Source organism: Cricetulus griseus (assembly GCF_003668045.3).
Source record: "Cricetulus griseus strain 17A/GY chromosome 1 unlocalized genomic scaffold, alternate assembly CriGri-PICRH-1.0 chr1_1, whole genome shotgun sequence".
NCBI lineage: Eukaryota > Metazoa > Chordata > Mammalia > Rodentia > Cricetidae > Cricetulus > Cricetulus griseus.
Window position 1 is genome coordinate 179,054,311 of NW_023276807.1, and position 21,095 is coordinate 179,075,405.

At 41.5% G+C, this 21,095-nt stretch overlaps 1 protein-coding gene across 1 annotated transcript; it reads left to right on the top strand.

The window, feature by feature from the left end:
• The first annotated feature begins 4,837 nt into the window (after positions 1-4,837).
• On the top strand, positions 4,838-10,154 carry Dydc2 (DPY30 domain containing 2). The gene is made up of 3 exons (XM_035452510.1): positions 4,838-4,984; positions 5,316-5,438; positions 10,005-10,154. Exons 1-3 carry the CDS (start codon positions 4,838-4,840, stop codon positions 10,152-10,154), a joined length of 420 nt encoding a protein of 139 aa, XP_035308401.1.
• The last annotated feature ends 10,941 nt before the right edge of the window (positions 10,155-21,095 follow it).

The following is a 21,095-nucleotide window of genomic DNA, read 5'->3' on the forward strand; positions in this document are numbered from 1 at the left end:
CACTTCACTGTAGCAGCTGTTGGCAAGTGAGATTTGCCTGGGTCTTCTCAGAAAGGTAGTGTTATAATTGGATCTTAAATGACCACCCCCCCCCAAAAAAAAGCCACCTGCTGAAGGCTTGTTTGTCTGTCTGTCCATAGTGTTAGATCCAAATGAAACTTCAATTCCCCAAACTCCAAAAGGCAGTCCAAATGTCCAGAAATGGGCTCAACTTGCACCACAGGAGCATTTCTGATGGTTAGATAAAAGCCATCATTCACAAGAACTTGTAAAGCCAAAGCTGGTTCCCTCTACATGTCCTGTTCCACTGGCAGAAGGGACAAAAGGCTACCTGTGGTGTCTGTTAGCATAGCAAAGTGGATGCTGGCCCCCAGGCTCCCTCAGTATCAGTGTCTGTATCACAGGTACCTGTTTCAAAGTAACTCTTCTCACCATCTTCCCTCCCCTAAACATCCTGAAGCTTGTGGGATTCTGTCCCCCAGCTACTCATTCGTATAACCCTGCTTTTTTCAATATGTTCTCTCTGTCATCGTCCCCCCTGCAATGCCCCTCCCTCCTGCCCCCCTGCTCTGCTCCTGCTTCTCTCCTGGTCAGGTCCAGTCTGCTGGCTTTATTCAGTCTACTTTTTTCTCTGCTCCCCTCCTACTACCCCCTCCACTCTGGACTCTTTCAGATGCCTGTGGCTATTCTCTCTCTCTCAAATCTATAATAAAAACCTTCCCCTTAACCATAGCAAGGAGCTCATGTGGTCAGTTTATACATGGAGCACTGTGGGAAGCTGATGGACTCTTTAATGTATAGGGCCCACAGGAGGAAGGTGCATCACCAGAGGCATGCCCTTGAAGGGAACTATGGAATTCTAACCCCTCCCTTCCACTCTCCTTACTTTCATGAGGTGAGCAGCTTTTTCTAATATGTTGCTCCCTACTGTGAGGTTCTCTCTGCCTTTCCAGAGGCCCAAAACCAATGAAACCAAGTGACTATGTATGACCAGAGATATCCGAAGCCCTGGACAAAAGTGAACCCTGCCTCCTTCAGTTGATTATCTCGGCATTTTGTTATAGCAACAGAGAGTTTACTTATATGGAAATTGACACCAAGAAATCAGGCTCATTGATTTGATTACTTGATAGTGTGCTTCAGAAAAATTTGGAATTTGTGGAAGGAATTTTGAAAAATTTGGGAAACAAGCCTACAGTGCTATAAGCAGAACTTGATGGGCAGTTCTGGCCAGGGCTCTGAAGACCAGAGTACCAATAAGTACATAAACTGATGATATGACCAGTTGATGGTATGGTTAAGAGGAGGTTTTATTGTAGATGGGAGGCAGAAAATAGCCAAGGCATCTGGAGAATGCAGAGCAGAGAGAGAAAGAAGTAGTCTGAACATGACCAGTGGACAAGACCTGACCATGAGAGAAGCAGGAGCACAGCAGAGAGATAGAGAGAAAGAGGTGGAGTGGAAGAGATACAGAGACAGGGAGATCCTGAGAGGGAGAGAGGGGGGACACAGAGAGAACACATAGCTGAAATAGCAGGGTTATGAGTACTTGGGGGAGGGAAGCCTGTGAACTGGGGGTGTTTAGTGCAGAGGAGGAGGTGAGAAGGGCTAGGATGCTAGCTAGGATGTATTTTTGAAACCTGTAACAGGTCCTGAGGAAGCCTGGAGGCCTGCAGGCACTTTGGTATGCTAATAGACACTGCAGGTAGCCATTTGTCCCTTCTGCATTCTGGAATTTGGGGGAATGGGGTTTCCTTTGGACCTGACAATGAAAATGTGAAGCATAAGGACAGATGTGGAGCATAAGGACAGATGTGGACATAAAGACAGGTGTGGGGCATAAAGATAGATGTGGGGCATAAGGACAGATATGGGGCATAAAGACATGTGGAACATAGGACAGATGTGGGGCATAAAGACAGATGTGCAGCATAGGACAGATGTGGGGCATAAGGACAGATGTGCAGCATAGGACAGATGTGGGGCATAAGGACAGACTCATGAGGTTTCAGATAGAGGTAAAGACTCTATTGAAAACTGACTAGAGGCCCTTTGTGTTGGATTCTGGCAAACTATTTGTCTGCAGTTTGCTCATGCCCTGAGATTTTACTTGAGACTGAATTTAAAGGTAGGGATAACCAGGCAAAAGAAATTTCTAGACAATACAGCAATCAGGCTAAGTGTTTCTGGATGCTTTTCACCAAATTTAACATGAGATATGGGAGTAAAAAGTAGAATAGAAGGACTTGAAAAACTTGTGATTTGAGAAGTATCTCTATAATCACATCCAAGGAAGAAGTAATTGCCAAGAATAGTCACATCCTGAATGTGATGGGTATGTCTTTAATCCCAAAACTCAGAAGGCTGAGGCAGATGGATCTCTAAGAGTTTGAGCCAGCCTTATGTACATAGACCCTGTCTCAACTGCCCTCCACCCCACCCAAAGGAAATGAAGGCATAATCAGGTACCTCACAGCCACACAATTGAACAAATCCCTTGAGGGCATCTCAAGAGCCAACTGGTCCCTATCCCATTACAGACTTAAAGACTGATTGACAAGAGGACCCAGAGGACTCTGGGAGGCTCAGAAATGCCCAGGAAATTGCTTCCTTAGGGCTCAGTTCCCTGTATTTAGCCATGCAGGCTTTCCGAAGATTCTGGAGCTATGGTCCAAGTGAGCCCAGCTATTGCTCATGCTGGTGACAGATTTTGTTGTTGTCCGTGCCATGCTGTTCTTTCAAGCACACAGAATGGATCAACTGTGATGTCATGAAGGCTTCCACTTAAATCTCAAAGGAGGCCCTGAAAGATCAGGCAGTATGTGACAGGGACAGAATCCCTGTAGAGAGAGCAATATCTGAAGCAGTGAGAATGAAGCCAAAGCCTCAGAGGAGAGCCCAGAAAGTTAGAGATGCCAGAAATGTGCTCAGCTGCTACCAGCCAGGCATGGGAAAGAGTCTGCCCAACACGTGCAGCTCATGTAAGACTACTATGCTAACAGACATGGAGTTACAGCATTTAATGTTTGGCCTTTGGGGCTTTGGTCTTGCTGTAGACTTACTCTTCCTTTTCCTATTTTACCCTTTGGGAGGAAAAATGTTTTCCTGTGCTGCTGCTTCTACCTCTTTCCCCTTTCCTCCTCCTCCTCTTGCTCTTTTTGTGGTATTGAGAGTTAAACCTAGGGCCTTCTGCATGCTAGACGAGAATTCTACCACTGAATTATACCCCTAACCCTCTAAGAAGGTTTCATTTTGAAACAGGGTCTTGCTAAGATGCCAAGGGACTTCAACTTGGTTTACCACCCAGAAGACCTTGAACTTTTGATCCTCTTGCCCTAGACTCTAAAGTAAATAGAATTTTAGGTCTTCACCATCATCAGGCTTGACCTCTATTGTTTCTTAGAAAATATGTACTAATAACTTGCTTTTGATTTTTTTTTGGAGGTACTGCTTCATTATGTTGCTTCAAATCGTTTTTAATAGCATATTATTTATTTATTCATTGACAATTTCACACATCTAATCAATGCATTTTGATCATATCCAGTCCAAGTTCCTCCTCCCACATGCCTTCAATATAGTCCTTTCTTACCTTCTCTCCTCTCACTGTTTGACTAATAACCTACTGAGTCTAATTAGTGCTGCCTGTTGGAATGGTGGCTGGTTGTACTAATTTAATATTGTATAGGTAGCTATAGCTGCAGTGAATTCATGCCATGTCATATAATGAAGATAGCATTTCGCAGCACTCATTCTCACCCTCTAGCTCTTAAATGCTTTCCATCCCTCTTCTGTGATATTCCTTGAGCCTTGGGGTGGAGATTGATGCAGATGTCCCATTTAGGGTTGAACACTCAAGAGACACTATACTCAGCACTTTGGACCAGTTATGAGCTATATTAACCACTGTCCACTGCAGGGAGAGGCTTCTCTGCTGCCGCTAATTGATCCTCATGCCTCAGCCTCTTGAGGGCCAACATTAGGGACATGTGCCACCTTGACCCACTTCTTTTGATTTCTACAGAGGCTTATCTCTCAGAGTTGTCCCTGAGCCTTACAAAAGACTTAGGACTTTGACTTTTGAGTTGCTCTGGGACTGTTAAAGACTTTAGTGCCAGGCACAGTTGTACATGCCTGTAGTTCCATCACTCAGAGTATGGAGGCAAGAGGATAGCAAGTTCAAGGCCAGCTTAGGCCATACTACAGGAACCTGCCGCAAAAGACAAAACCCAAATCAACAACAAAAGACTTCAGTGACTCTTGAAGATATATCAAATATATTTTTCATGGTGAGGTAAGTACTCACCTTTGGGAGCCAGGGACAGAGTGTTGTGATTCATATCTTAAACATCCCCCCCAAAGTCATATACTGAAGGCTTTTTGGTGGGGCTATGGCAATATTGGGAAATGGCAGAGTCTGTAAGAGGTACAGCCTAGTGGAAGGAAGTTAGGTCATTGGGGTCACACCCTTGGAAAGGACTCTCTCTCTCTCTTTCTCATGTGTGGGGTAACAGTATGTGTCCCTCCCTTACTCTTTTCCTCCTTCCTTCCCTCCACTTCCTGAAGTGAGTTACTCTTACCCACCATGCCACCAGGTACCCTCTCTTACAATGTTTGCCCTCATTATAGGCCCAGAGTGATTGGGCCAAATGGCCATATAGCCAAAATAACTCTTTTCTCCTTTAGTTGATGGTCTCAAGCATTATGTCATTGTACTGGAAAACTACTATAATTGTGATTCAGAAATACTTCATATTTGTTAGAATGGATTCATTTTAAAAGATCTATAGCATTTGTAAACTAGAGCATTTGATTTGGTGTCTCCCAGGTCCCCAGCATGGAAACTGATTACCTGAAGAAATGCTTTGGAAACAGCCTGACCCAGGCATTGGCAGAGGTGGCAAGAGTGCGACCCAGTGACCCAATAGAGTACTTGGCTCTCTTGCTTTACCATTATGGGAATGTGAATAACGATAAAGAAAAGGTGTGCTTATATACTGGGCCTGACTAGGGAGGGTTTGGCTTGCTCAGAAAAGCTTGAAATCCAAGGCAGAGTCCCGAGCTTGCATGGAAAGTTTCTTGGCTCATCCACCTTGTGAAGACTGCTTAGTCTCCGCTACCTCTGATGTAGGACTCTGAGGGGGAAGAAGGGAGTCTAGCTTAGAGGGTTGTAGAGTTGGGTTTGGAGCTACTGGCTAGCTAACCCTTCTAAGAGGAAGAAGTTCAGTGGGTCTGGCAGGTCCAGGCCCATCTCAGGGGAGGGAGGGTTCCTGTTGAAGAGATGTAACCTGATTGTCTCTATCGTATTACTGCAGAAAAGGCAAGAGGAGCTACAGCTAAAGGAAGAGCATGACAGAGTCCTCAAGGAAGCAAATATGACCCAAATACTGAAACAAGAGGAAAATCAGATTCAACAGAACTGTGAGCAGTGTCAACAGGTAGGAAGGAAGAATGGAAAATTTAGCTCAACTGCTCTCAGGCAGGGCTTCCAAGAAATCCTGAAGGCACCTAGCACTGGACAAAGCACACCAAGGCTACCCTTGGTCTGCTTGTCCCTCACAGCTGAACTGGAGGCATAAGCCAGTCACATTGACATCTTGCCAATAAAATACTTGGCAATAGAAAAATGAAATGTAAAATGGCAAATTTATTTTAGATTTCAGAAAATGTTATTGATATGACTGGCTTTAAAAACTTCAGATTTTAAATACTTTTTTCTTTCAAATTCCTTGGAACCCTTTTAAACATTATTCTGTATTTTTCAGAAACCAAATATGCATAATATATGCTAATATGCATATATTTGATATAGTGTTCTACTTAGCATTTTATCCTTAAGTTATTATTATTTGTCAAACATCAGGCCTACCCTCTATGATATAATACAAACATCAGTTATCAACTCCAAGCAGTTCAAAGCAACTCTGTCTATCTTGGTTTGACAAGTAAAACTTTAGTCTCCCACAGTATTTTCTACAACTCCTAAAAATTGGGCCATTTTACATGTACCTGGTTAGAGAACTCTCTCAGCTGTAATATTGGGATTGACACAAGAAGTCTTCTTAATCATCAATATGTCCTTAATATCCTTAGTGAGGTCCAGCTTTGCTGTCCCAAAGCCAACTTTGTGCTTTAAAACACTGTGCTTGTTTTAATTTGATGCTAAGATGCTCAGCAATAATACACTCTTATAACCAATAGGCTTATTTGTAAGGCTGAATGTTTTGTCAATAAATTGAAAAGAAGACACACCAGATTAAGAAGTCTGGGTACATGGTAAGTTCAAGGCCAGCTGGACAAATAAAAATCCTAAAGAACTGAGACCATATCACTCAGTTTTGGAGATTCAGCTAGTATGTAGAAGTGCTAAATTCAATCCCTTAGACTGGAACAAGACAGAGAGAGAGAGTGAGACGGGGGGGGGGGGGGGGCGGGGGCGGGGAGTCACTACATAGCCCATACTGTGATCTTCTTGCCTCAGCCTCCCAAGTACTAGTTAGAATCACAAACTACCATACCCATCAGGAAATTAGTTTGATAGTACTTTTTAATAAGCCCATGAGGCCAATCTATGCACTCCAAGGTAGCTATGAATACGGGCAAATGTATTGCAATATATTTTTGTGTAACCCCATTGTATAGGTATGAAACTTGAACTTTGTAGTTGGCCATGTTTTGTAATATTAAAGGATGAACATTCATGAAAGGGATCTCGCCCTCCAGGGTTCATTTTTTGAACAACTGAGAAGGAAAAGATGAGGCACATTAAGCAAAGTCCTCATTACTTGTCTATTTCCCAAAACTGTTTGTGAATAGAAAGAAATATGGAAAGTAAGACACGACTCCCCATACCACTGTGTTTTATGCTGCATTACTGTAGAAAGCTTTGCTTACACTAACAGTGTGAATTAGCCCTTTGTATTCCACTCAGGTTTTTGCACTCTATGGCTAGGATTAGATAAACCAAAAGTATGCCATTCTTTTCCCAAGTGTGAGAGATCCTTGTAAGGGAAGGGGGGAAAGGGGAGCCAGTGATGCCCAAACTATGCAAGCTCTTTCTTTGGAAGGTGTTTATAGGCCAGTTATAGTCACAGACATTGATCCCCTTTGTTAGACGGAATGACAACAACCTGAGACTGAACCAAGCTGAATGGATCGCTTACCTGGCCTCCTGACTGATGTCAGTTAATGTCCAAATCAAATTGAAAAGATTAGGCAAAGAGGTGGGAAGACAGCAATAAGACAACTTGCAAGTTCTGGCTCCTGGATGACTTAGTGTGGATTTCAGATACTCGTGTGTCACTAGTAGAGGAAAACTTGGCCTGGGATACATTTGGCACTATTTCAGCTGGCCTGTGGTTTACTGGATACCTTACGCGCACTTTCTTGCAAGGTTTGTCCTTCATATCTTTTGTTTTTGCTTTTGTTTGATTAGGATTGTTTGGCTTGGGTTTGGGGGAAGTTTGTGTTTGTTTGCTTTGTTTTTGAAATTTTTAAAAAAGATTTATTTATTTTATTATTATGTATACAGTGTTCTGTCTGCATGTATGCCTGCAGGCCAAAAGAGGACACAGATCTCATTACAGATGGTTTTGAGCCACCATGTGGTTGCTGGGAATTGAACTCAGGACCTCTGGAAGAGCAGGCAGTGCTCTTAACTACTGGACCATCTCTCCAGCCCCTGTTTTTGGAATTTTTGAGACAGGGTCCTGTTGTTTAGCACTGACTTGCCTGGAACTCTCAAGGTAGCCTAGGATGGCCATAAGCTCAGAATGATCCTCCAGCCTTGGCCTCCCTAGTGCTGGGATAACAGGCATGAGACACCATGTCCAGCTGTCTCTCTTAAAACTCTGTGTGTGGATCTGAGTATTTGAGCTCCATGATAGGATGCTGCTAGTAGAAGTAAATGTGTCCAAAGAGGAACAGAAACTGGGTGCCAAATGTGATAGGAATCATATCCAAATGGGAATCAAGGAGAACATCATGGAGGTGGTAGCTCTTGAGTTCAGCCGGGGAGGTAGTTTACAAACATGGTCTTCAGTTGGTTTACATTTATTAAGCAGAGGGACTCTAAGAAGGCACCCCCTAAGGCACGGAGCATCTCTAATATTTGTAAAGATATGTACCACACAGATGTCTTAGGAAAGATTTTCTTAGACTCAACACAAGTGTTTACTGCATAGACTCAGCACTCTGAAGTTAGAACAGTATCAGAGATCACGTGGGCAGATGCTTTACAGGGCTCTATGCTATGACCTATGGGGTCCACACTGTAGAATGGACTTCTGCAGCTTCCATGCAGTAGCCCATCAAGCTTCAGTTCCAAGGGTTTTTATCTCAGCAAGGGACAGCAGTCACATGGACGTTAGACTCTTAGACATTACCCCATACATCCATCATAGATAGGGACTTTGGTTTCTTTGGGTTTTGCAGGTGTTGTATTTGTGTGCCCTCATGTGTTCATGTGTATGTGAGATATGTTTGTGTGTGGTATGTGTTTGCACATGCACACATGTATACATGAGTGTGGAAATCTGAAGCTGATGTCAGTCTTCCTCAGTTGCTCCCCATCTTATTCATCAAGGCAGGAATGCTCAGGTGACCCCAGAGCTTACTGATAATGGTTAGTCTAACCAGTGCTCTTGGCACTGGTGCTTTACCCACCAAACCAGCTCTTCCACCTTCTCATCACTTTTTTCTAGGCATGCCATGCCCAGAAGACAGTGTTCTACCATGTTCCACCCCTTCTTTCTGATCTTGTGTTCTTTCTACCTTCTCTGCTGCCTTGGAGGAGGTGTGATAGGTGTCCCTTTTCGGTTTGAGCATTAAATAATCAAGTCACTTATTCTCAGCAGCTTTTTTCTCAGCTTCATGTTGGATCATTTCTATAGATCTGCTGCCACATTTAAGCCTTTCTTCTGTCATAGCCAGAATCCTATTTAAGAATTTCCATGATTATTTTCTTTGTCTTTTTGTGTAAGTGGCTATATGTATATGCATACATGTGGAAGTCAGGGGTCAGTCTCCGGTGCCATCCGTCTTGTCTTTTGTTTTTGTTTTTTTAAGGTTTATTTATATTTGCTTTATGTGTAAAAAATGTTCGTATACATGTGTATAAGTGTGCCATGTGCATACAGGATACATGAAGGCCAGAAGAGGGTGTTGTCCCCTCAAATTAGAGTTACAGATAGCTGTGAGCATCTATGTAGGTACTGGGAACCTATGTCCCCTGCAAGAACATCAAGTTCTCTTAACTACTAAGTCACCTTTTAGAGCCCCATCTTGTCTTTTGAAGCAGGGCCTTTCGCTGCCCTAAAGTTTAATTATTAGGCTAAACTGACTGGCCAGTGAGCCCCAGGGATCTGCCTGTGTTGGCTTCCCCAGCACTGGCATTATGAGCACAGGCCACCATGCCTCTTTTGTTTTGTTTTGTTTTGTTTTCTGTTGTTTTCATTTTGGGGGATCAAACAGGTCCTCCTGCTTGCACAGCAAGTTCTCTATTGGTTGAGTCATCCCCCAACCCCTCTATGATTTTTTTAGTGCAGATATACTTTTTAATCTCTTGAGTTTCTCTGTTTCCATCTTCTCGACTATCTACCTTAATTTTTACTTATTATGCCAGTGTTTCTCCCTTACAGTTTTGAAAATATTTAATGAAAGTCTCTGTCTGTTACTCCCATCATGTGTGACATTCTGAAGTTAATGGCTCATGTTTTCCTCCTTCATCTGTCTAGTGACTTCCATGTGTGTGCTGAACATTGTGGCTGATGTTTTGTAGAGAGTCTAGAGTGCATTGTATGAGGTTTTACCGCTGCAGGCTGCGAACATGGTCCCTGGTGCACAATTTTGATCCCAGCAGGTCTGATCTCACATTTCTTTGCAGCAGATTAAGTTCAGCTTTGTTCTTTGTTGGTGTCCGGCATAAAAACAGCAGTTGTGTGCTCTCGCTATTCCCATGTTTAATCTTTAGAAACACCTTCTCTCCCTTTATGCTTTCTCTTTAGGAACTGCTCCCCAAAGCTCTTTCCTCAAACAAGACACCAGCCCTACAGGAAGACACAGCACCCCTTGAGAAGGAGACTAAGAGCCCCGAATCTCAGCCCAGTGTCTCCAGTGTGATTGCAGAAATGCCTCAACGGGTTTTTACCTCTTAAGAGATGGCCTGCAAGGGGAGCTCTCACCTCAGCTAAGATTGAAGAGACTGAGGAGGAGGCAGGCGTCTACGGATTCTCTGGTCTACTAACCATGAATACCTTTAATCATGTGAAGTTTTAGCTATTGGGAAAAAAATTACACAGAACAAGAATTAAATACAATAAGTCATCAAACCGATCAGACTTTTCCTCCTATATTATTTGATGAAAACACGCCCCTCTCCCATACTCTTCTTAACTTTAGCTGGGCTTTGCAGGCAGGGTTCTGGGAATCCTTACAGGGGTCATGGAGGCTGCCCACAGCACTAATAACAGGTGTTTCTCTTTGCTGTATGTTACCAGTTTAAAAAAATATTTTCTTTTTTTATTGTGATAAAGCACGTGGCATAAAATTTGTAATTCAGTGACCTTAACACATTCATATTATACAACTATCCCTACCAACCAGCTTCCAAACTCTTCCTTTACCTTGGAGGTCTGAAGCTCTGTCCCATTAAATAACTCTATTTTCCCCTCTGCCAAACCCTAGAGACCATCATTCTACTTTGTCTGGGTTGTTTTGACTATTCCAAGTACCTCATATAACTGGAATCATATAGCAGTTGAGGGAGGGCACCGTAGTTATCCTTAGTGTTCTAGTGGCTAGGATTTAGTTCTGTCACTTGGCATACTGTGTCCTAAGGGGTCACTCACCCTCTCACATGGATCAGAATTTCCTTCCTTTTTAAAGCTGATCAATATTCTACCTTAATATGGAATGCATGGATTGTAAACATTTTTGCATTTAATCATGCAGTGTGGATTTGAGGAATATTTAAGAAGGAAACTGAAGGGGATTCATTTGCTGATAGGAGAAGAAGCTGGGAATGTGGGTCATCCAAGATGGTTGCTAGGTCTTTTGTTGCTAGGTTTTTTGTCCCATGGATGGATGAAGGTAATCTTTCCTTCAGTATAGGACAGAAGAGAACTGTTAGGTTTCATTAGGTATGTGGTACCTAATGAAAGGGACAGGCAGGAAAACACCACAAAAGAGAGCAACCCTGAGATACTGTCCCTACCCCCAACCCCAAGAAAAGTCAAAGACCCCAGGCCAGCCTTGGCTTCTCTGTAAGATGCTATATCAGGAAGAAGAATTGCTATTTATCTGAAGGGACTTCGGATCTCTCTCTCTCTCTCTCTCTCTCTCTCTCTCTCTCTCTCTCTCTCTGTCTCTGTCTCTCCTCCTCCTCTCCTGTTTCTTCCTCTACCTCTCTGTTTATCTATATATAATATAAATGTACTTATGTATTTAGTGTTGTACTTTTGTGTATGTGTGGATACATGAGACATGGCACACATGTGGGGTCAGAGAACAACTTTGAGGAGTCAGCTCTCTCCTTCTACCATGTGAGTTCTGTGGATGGAACTTGGGTCCTCTGGTTGTCTTGGGAAGCACTTTTACCCTACTAAGCCATCTCATGGATCCAATCTTACATATGTTTAAGCCTATATGAAAATGTCTGCTAAACATAACTTGGAATTGTATAATGGAATTTTGATCAAAGTGTAGCATATTTTTGCAAATTATTACAAATCCTATATATGCTGTATTTCAAAGTAATCATTTCCATTGACCACTGTTTTGTATGGTCCCTACCCTTGCAAATGATAAAGTACTGTGAGGTTATCCCAGAAAAATATTAAATTTTGCATTTTAGTTTTACATTAATGCGAATTGAAGCAAAAGAAAACAAAATGGTACTTACTTTTTGGTGGTAGTACAAAGCCAACTCAGAATGCTGTTATGAATATTTCTTAGAGATTTTCAAGCTTCATCTTCTGTGCTTGATAGTCTTATGTCAACTTGACACAGATAGAGTTATCCGAAAGGAGGGAGCCTCAATTGAGAAAATGCCTCCTTAACATCCAGATGTAGGGTATTTTCTTAATTAGTGATTGATGGGGAGGGCCCAGCCCATTGTGGGTGGTGCCATCCCTGGACTTGTGGTCCTGGGTTCTGTAAGGAAGCAGGTTGAGCAAGCCATGAGGAACAGGAATAAGCAGCTCCCCTCCATGGCCTCTGCATCAGCTCCTGCCTCCAGTTCCTGCATTGCTTGAGTTCCTGTCCTAAATTCCTTCAGTGATATAGAAGTATAAGCCAAATAAACCCTTTCCTCCCTGGCTTGCTTTGGTCATGGTGTTTCATCACAACAATAGAAACCCTAAGATACTTTTCATTAGAAAGCAAGCTCCCTGTGGAACTAGTATTCATTGTCTAAAGGTGTATCCAACCTCCAGAACTCAGACAAGGGACACACCAGGCCATGCAAGATTTAGAACAGGCCTTCCATCTTAATATAGAATAAAAGGTATATTAACTTTCACTGAATAACAAATACTACCACCTAGCTGCTTAGAAATATATGCATTGGAGTTATTAAGCCATAGGACCAAGCAGCTTATGGAATCATGAGGTAGAACCATAGCGTTGTCCATGGCAACCATCTTATCAGAGACTTGAGGTTCACCTTTTCACACTTACAGGAATCTCTCTTGCTGGCAGCTTCTGGGGTCTGTCACTCCCTATGCTGAGTCCTCTCTAGAGAATTCTGTTTGCTCCTTTGTGGCCAGCAGGAAAACCTCTTTGATTCCCTTTATGGGTTCACCTGATTAGATCAGTTTCACCCACAACAGTTTCCACATTTAAATTTTTCTTTATCATTTTCTTCTTTTTGAGATAGAATCTGATGTATCCCATGATGGACTTGAACTCAATGTGTAAAGAGGACGATCTTAAACTTTTTATGCTCTTGTTTCTACCTCCTGAACACTTTAATTACAGACATATGCCATCATACCCAGCTTTTTTGGTGCTGTGGAATCAAACCCAGGACTTCATGTTTACTAAGCAAGCACTCTACCAACTGAGCTACATCCCTAGACCAGCAATTTCACTTTTTCAATAAACTCAAAGTCAGTGGATTTTAGCTCAGCTATGGCTATGATATTCCATGCTGTTCACCAGCTCTACACACACACATACACACACACACACACACACACACACACACACACACACACACACACACCAGGAAGTAAGAATCCCACTGCCATCTCAGAGTCCTGCACTAAACAATAAGCTTTTCAGAAAGCAAAGGACTGAGAGTACCATTGACTCTGGAATTCAATGACCAGAGTCAATGGGGCTCGTGAACCAGAGGAGCCTTCACTGAGCAATGATGATCAAAGAACCCGTGGGTTGAAGTATGAATGGATGGAGAAGGGAGATTGGACTAGCAGAGCACCCTGGGGAAAATTGACCTCAAACAAAGAGCAAATAGATATATGCAGTGGGGGAAAGTGGGAGCTTGCTCAGGGCAGGCTGCTTGGGAGATAACAAAATGGAAATAAGGAGAGCTCAGTTGGAGGTTGGAAAAGCTAAATTCCTACTGTGAACAGCAAGAACCTTTTCACTAAGAAATGCTCCTTACCTTGTGAGCTTTTAGAATAATCGCAGCCTTTTCAAACCCATGCCACTCTTTCTTAACCAGGAGTCCAAGCTAAAAGTATCACCTTTACATTCCTAGGTTAAAGTTTAGAAACCATAATTCAACCTCTTCATTTTCTAAACTTGCCAAAGATCTATCAACTAGCACATGGTACCCATCCATAGGATAAAGTCTGAGTTGCTTCAAATGGCATGCAAAGATCTTTTTAAATTTTCTATTAGAAATATACTAGTTATCATAAGAATGGGTTTCACTATGACATTTTCATAATGTATTTTGGCTATATTCACCTGCTATTACCCCATTTTGTCCTCCAACTCCAGCTGATTCCTTTCTTCTTTCCAACTAGTCCCCCTCTACATTCTATAAAAATTATTCCATAGAAGGTTTTGGTGTATGGAGGGAGTTACATGTGTTGACAGTTTCTCGGTAGCTCAGGCTAGCCTTGAAGTCAATTGTAGCTTATGTTGCCCTTACACTATTTTCCTGTCTCAGGTTCCTAAGTGCTCCACACTTGGCTTAGCTTATGTTAATGATAAAATACAAATAGCTTTCCCACTAACATTATGAACAAGGTAAGGATGCCCCTTTCACCGGACTCCTTTTCAATATCATTGCTGAAATCATAGCTAATACAATAAATAAAAGAAAATAAGTATATACAGATGCACATTTGTAATGCCAGTGTTTGGGAAGTTGAGGGAAAAGGATCATAAATTTGAGACCAGATTTGAGTTATATAGTGAGTTTCAGGCCAGCCTTAGATACATAGACTCTGTCCAAGAATTCAGTTGTGCAACTGATTAGCTTGTGGCACTTATGTGAGAGACCTGTTTCAAATAAACAACAAAAGTACACCAATGCACTTTTTGGGGAAAGATGAAGTCAAATTGTCTTCCTTCAAGACGCCCCAACTATTGGTGTAGAAATTTAAAACAAAGAACAAAAGATTCTTGAAATTGGCTGGGTGGTGGCCTTTAATCTCAGCACTTGGGAGGCAGAGGCAGAGGCAGACAGATCTCTGTGAGTTCGAGGCCAACCTGGTCTACAAAGTAATTACCAGGACAGGCTCCAAAGCTACACAGAGAAACCCTGTCTCAAAAACAAACAAACAAACAAACAAAGCTCTTGAAACTGATTAGCAGTTTTCAAACAGTTACAGGGTGCAATGTCAATACTGAGACCAATCATATCCCAAGTTTCAACAATTATCACAAAAATCAAAATTAAACCATAATATTTAAGTACAAGTCACACACACACACACACACACACACACACACACACACACACACACACACACACAGTTTTATGAAGAAAACTACAGGGCTCCAATGAATGTAGTCAACTAAATGCAGAAACCTATTTCATGGAGAGGAAGATTGAATGTTGTGAGGTTACCAGTTACTATCAATTTTATAGAGCCAGTGCAATTAAATAAAAATAGCAGAAAACAAGTGTTTATTAGTAAAGTGGTTCTGAGGTACCTATGGAGAAGCAAAAATCTCCCAAAAGCTTACACAATCCCAAAGAACAGTGTGGGAAATGGATCCTGTCCAATATTAAGTCTTACAATAAAGCTACTGCAATTAAGATGCTAGCTGCTTGGTGAAAGCATAGAAAAGTAAGTCACTGTGGCATAATAAAGGGCCCAGGAAAAACCCACATAAGCATAATCAGTTGACCATTGACAAAGGAGCAAAGGTCAGCCTTGAATTTGAGATTCCCCTGGCCTCATCTGAATAGCTTGCATTACCAGTCTGTACCATCAGGCTCCAGTTAAAATAGTTTTCTTTGTGGTGCTGGGTATTGAACTCATGGCCTTGTACATGCTAGGCAAGTGCTCTGACAACAGAGCTAGATTCTCAGCTTTTAAAATAAAAATCTAACAGAAAAGTACATGGATAGGAATACACCAAAAGAGGGGCTTGGAGAGATGGTTCAGTAGTTAAGAGCACCTGTTGCTCTTACAGAGAATCTGAGTTCAGTTCCCAGAACCCATGTCAGGTTGTAGCTCCAGTTCCCAGTGATCCATCACCCTCTTCTGGCCTCCACATGCACATGCACAAACTCACACAGAGACATGTCCATATCCATGATTTAAAAAAAAAAGTGAACCTTTTTTTAAAAAAGAAAGTTTTGTCCTATAGCTAAACATTGCTATAAAAGACCCAATAACTTTTTTGAAGTCTATAAAATGAAAAAGAAAAAACACATTAAACTAGGTTTGCTATAGAAGAAAGAAACCAAACCTAATATAGCCTCTCTAAAGCTATATGTAATGCCTGCAGTAACACCACAGCCATGTCCTAGGCCATTAGGGTCAGCGAGTACTCACTCTCTGAAACAATCCAAAGAGTGCCCAGGCCTGCAGACTCCCTTGATGGGAAAAGTCCTGTATAGGTATACCAGTTTTTCATCTTTTATAATAAATTTTTACTTACATGCTCTGTGTTAAAAAATGATTGTGCTATGAAAATTCATAACCTGGAACAATAGGCTGTCCACGTGGTTTGGTCATATACAGTAAGGTATTCTTCCTAGGTTTGTGGGTATACATTAAGATGTTTATACAATGATAAAATTGCCCAGCAATAGATTTCTCAAAATGTAAACCCTCCATCAAGCAATGCATGACCATTTCCACTAAAAGCCACTAAAAACCTGGACCTCTCAAATGCCTAGATATCATCCAAGCTAAAGGCCAAAAATGGGATGTTTCTTCGTGTCTTATCTCCTCTTTCCTTAAGTTCGGTGCCTTGGCAACCATTGACTTACATGTGCTGAGCATGACAGCCATACAATTTGTAACAGTCACAGTATTACTTGCTCAGAGACTAAACACTGTAAAGTAATATGGCCAAGCTCCTTGCCTCTTTCAGGCAATGCTTAGAGGTCATTGTCAATGCCCCATCTGAAAGGCATATTCTTCCAAGGGGAGCTGAATCCCTTCACTGAGGCAGACATTTTCACTTTTCTCTGGATGATACCATTATGTATTTTAATTCCAGCCAAGCTGACTAGCACTTACAGGTAAGCTAGAAAGATGTGTTTTCCTCACTCCCTTTTTCTTGTGCTTGCTAGCTCTCAAAATATACTGTCTACCTCTCTTTCACTACTGTGAAAGAGAAGTGAGGGATTTCGTCCTGAGCATGCAGGAGGTGTCCGATGACTAATGCAAGATTCCTGGTGCAGAGCACAGAGGGCATAAATAGGCAGGTGGAACACACCACATCTCAGACCAGGAGCAAGACACATGCAAGAGTATGAGGGCAGGAATGAGCACTCACTTGTAGGGTGTGCTTAGAGGAACTGTCCAAAAGGCTATAGGAAGAGGCACATAGGAAGTCTGGATTCAAGGCTAGAAAGACAGACCCAACAGTGAGGGGGGCGGGACTAAGTGACTCCCACCTTCCATTTATTAGGGACAAATTGAAGATCTGAGAAATTTATTCCCAAACAATGCCTGTTTTTAAGTGACAAAGGTAAAGGCCATTCCCAAAGAGTCAAGAACACTTCTGACCCCAAAGAATATGTTCATTTGTTGTCTCACTTAGGGACATAGTTTAGAAGCCTAGTTTTTCATAATAATAGGTGAATTACTTGACCTATTTAGCCTGTGTTGGGCAAAGGCTAAGCTTCCATGCACTATCTCATTCAATTCTCACAGCTCCAAGTGAAATGTGCTTTCAAAACCCTCATATTACAGATGAAGAAACAACTAAGATTCAGCAAGACTAATGAGCAGAGGCCGTGGTCAGATAGTTGATAAGAGGTTCTCAGTTTGTCTCAGGAGCCATCTCCTTTCCAGGCATCCCTGACAGTATTGCAGAGGAAGTCAAATAACCCTGATCACGAGAAGGAACCTGTATAAGTCCATTTGCTCCAAGTTAATTACAGCCTTGTTCTTACCATTTGATGAAAGGAACCTTCAGAGAGATTTCATTGGCCAGTATTATTCAGAATCATTTAAGCTCACTCATGTACTTTTTTTATTACCAGCTAACATTAACTCTCCAAACATTTATAATCCCAAACAGGAAGCTTTAAAAATTAATGCTTGCCCTTTAAAGACAAGGCTTTCACAATATGAATGATAAAGTCCACAAATCAGCATTCTTCCAGTGAGAGAATATTATCATCTAGTGAAAACATTTTTCTGACTAATAAGCATTGATTAACCTCACTCACATTTTTATGGAGATTAAAATTATTTTCTCAAAAGGTTGAATCATATCCCATAGCAGTGCTTCTCAACCTTCCTAATGCTTCGACCCTTTAATACAGTTCCTCATGTTGTGGTGATCCCCAACTATAAAGTTATTTTCATTGATATTTCACAGTGTAATTTTGCTATTGTTATGAATCATAATATAAATATCTGATATGCAAATCCCATGAAAAGGTCAATCAACTGCCCACACACACACAAGGATCGCAACCCATAGGTTGAGAACTGCTGTCCTGTGGGGAAGTATGGTTTCTCCCTGGGGGGCAAATGATTTTGGGAGTAAAAATGTAAAATTGTGATAACAGATACTTTTAGAATATGAGAATGGGATAAGGGCTGGGGCAGTAACTCAGTTGGTGGAGTGCTTGCCAACCATGCACAAATACCCCCTGCTTGGAGCCCACTCCCCTATAACCTGGGCATAGTGGTGCACACCTGCAATCCCAGCACTCAAGACGTGGAGACAGGAGAATCCAAAGCAGTGTGTCATCCTTGGCTACATAGCAAGTCAGGTACAAAGCCAGCCTGGGCTACATGCAAACCTGTCATAAAACATGAAAGGAGAGAGAGAGGAGGGGGTGGTTTAAGGCAATTAAAATTATGAGTATCAGAAGATGCCTGTCATCAAAGAAAGGCTGATGCATGACATTTCCAGGCAGTGTTAGAATTCATGATCTATGTATGAAGAAGGTCAGCTCTCTGAGCCCTGGGTTCCTGGGGCATAGTTGGCTGCGAGTCACAACACAGGCGACATGAGAGTGAAGGAAAATTCCAGATCTCCCTGCTTTCCTGTTGGAGTCCATTTGTCAGGAAAGAACAGTTTCTCTAATGTCTTTGAACAAAAGGCAAATGTCACAGAAGAAGGAAAGTCCCCAGAAACTAGACCCAGGAGCAAAAAAGTCAGGACCTGCACTGGCTCTACTGATGATCTCCTGGATCTGATGTCCTCTAGAGTCTTGGTCAAAACACATTAATAACAAAAAAAATTGCTAATACATTTTCACTCATCTTCAAAAGGATCATCTCCATGAAGAAAATGAGACACAAACCTCTCACTGCACGGACTACTCTCACTTGTAGGAAAGTTTAGCCAAAGTATGGTAGAATCAGAGGACTGCCACTCGGTGGTACCACACTCAGTAGCTTATATTGGGGCCAGACTCCAGCAGTGCAAGGCTCGAAGGACATTCATGCAGTTGGCTGTCTATGACTTTTATTCCTGGCGGGTAAGGGGAAGCACACACTCTCTTGATGGTTTCCTTCAGACCTTTTCTTTATTCTTCTTTTGTATTCTCTCTTTCTATGTTCTATATTCTATTTTCTCCTTTCTCATCATTATCCACAAATGTCCCTCTGTCTCTCTTGATTTTTTCCTTCGAACTTTATCTTTATTATTCCTTATTCTCTCATTCTTGATGTTTTCCTTCTAACTCCCACTCTATTTTTTCCCTTATAGCTTATATCATTCAAGTGGTATAAAAATTACAATGTGGTTACATTCTGTTTTTCAAGTGAATGATTACAATGAATACAAGTAAAAATAAACAGCATTTTTCCATATCCCTTAACATGATTAAACATTTTATGTATTACAGGTGAAAAACAAATTATCCCAAGAACCCATGTACATTAATATCCAAGCAACCTGTTATAGATTATCAGTTTAGGCGAGCAAAGTATTCTTTTACTGCCAGGCTGAGTTTTGTTGCTACAAAGAAAGGACCAATCACTTTATTACTTATCTTGTAATTTTATAAGGAATCACAAACCTAAACTTTTATACATGAAAAACATCATTCAGCTCTACTTTAAATCTTTAGAGTGCATACCCACTCGTTAATAGATTTTATATCAAGAGATTGAGGGCAGGGATTGCTATAAGAAATTAATCATCACCTTTGGTCATCAACTAATCCTAGCAAGAAAGGCATGTCAGCTAATGATAATTGGGCTGCTTTGTTCTTGTTCCCTGACCTTCAAGTTTTCCTCACTCAACAATGTGCCTTTCTAAAACTTTAGATTATCTTCTTGGGTTGTTTACCTCAAAGCTATTTGTCAAAAACATCTAAAACTAACTAAGTTATTCTCAAAGCTTTGTTTCAGCTATGATGCACTCTGAAGCCTGTGAACACATCTATTAAGATAAAAAGAACTTAAACTAGCTGGGCTACTGGGATTCAATTGTTTTTCTAAGTCATTAACCTAAGCCTAGTCTAGCTGTGTGACAATTCCTTGTATTTATTTTTAATCATCAAAACTCTATGTAAACTAACCAATTATTATCAATGAGACAGTACAGCTTAGGAAGAAATCATCTTCATAATAATCCACAGGTAAAAATCCCCAGTAGAATGGGATGTTTCCATGAGATAAACACACTACATTACAGGTAGTGGGGATCTCTCCACACCCATTCACACCATATCAGATACCAGAGAAAGATGGCAGCAGCAAACATGTAAAGGCACAGCAGAAGCAACAGACATTCTAGAGTCTGGGGTCTTAGGGCCTTGCCTATCTGAGATTCACCCACCAGGGATTTCCTCCTGGTGGCTGACACCTTGAACTTCAATTGCCTTCTGCTGCTTCTCTGACATGGCCATCAGCACATATATGAGACCCCGAGCTGGATCTTCATCACTAGAAAGAAATCAGAAAATGTGCAGTTTTCAGGTAAGGTTTATTGGGGGGAAATTGTTTCACAAAAGACACCAGAAAAAGAGCTGGCTGCAGACACAGCTGAAGGGTTTAAAGTTTATACTGATCTTTCGGGGGGATTGGGGTCAGTTCTAGGTACTTACACTGGGAAGCTGACAAAAGCTTGTAGTTCCGACTCCAAGGAAACAAACATCCCTGGCATCCACAGGCACCTGTATTCATATGTACATGCTCACACAGACATATGTACATATAAATAGTTAAATTTTTAAATATTGTTTTAAAGACACTGGAGAAGACTCTGCATACAATGTCCAGAACGTGTAAACTAATAGACAATCATTGGCCCTAATGATGCCACTAATCAGACAAACTCAAATTATCCCAACAATAACAGCAAAAATGTCACAACAGAGAATATATTCTAAGATCCTAGTGGGCCAGGATGAAACACGTCAAGATCACTGTGTGAGGAAATGAAGTACATGGCTACCTTTAGATTAAATTGAGGCTATTCAAGTACTATCACCCAAGGAGATAAGTTCTACAGATGGGCTCAGCTAA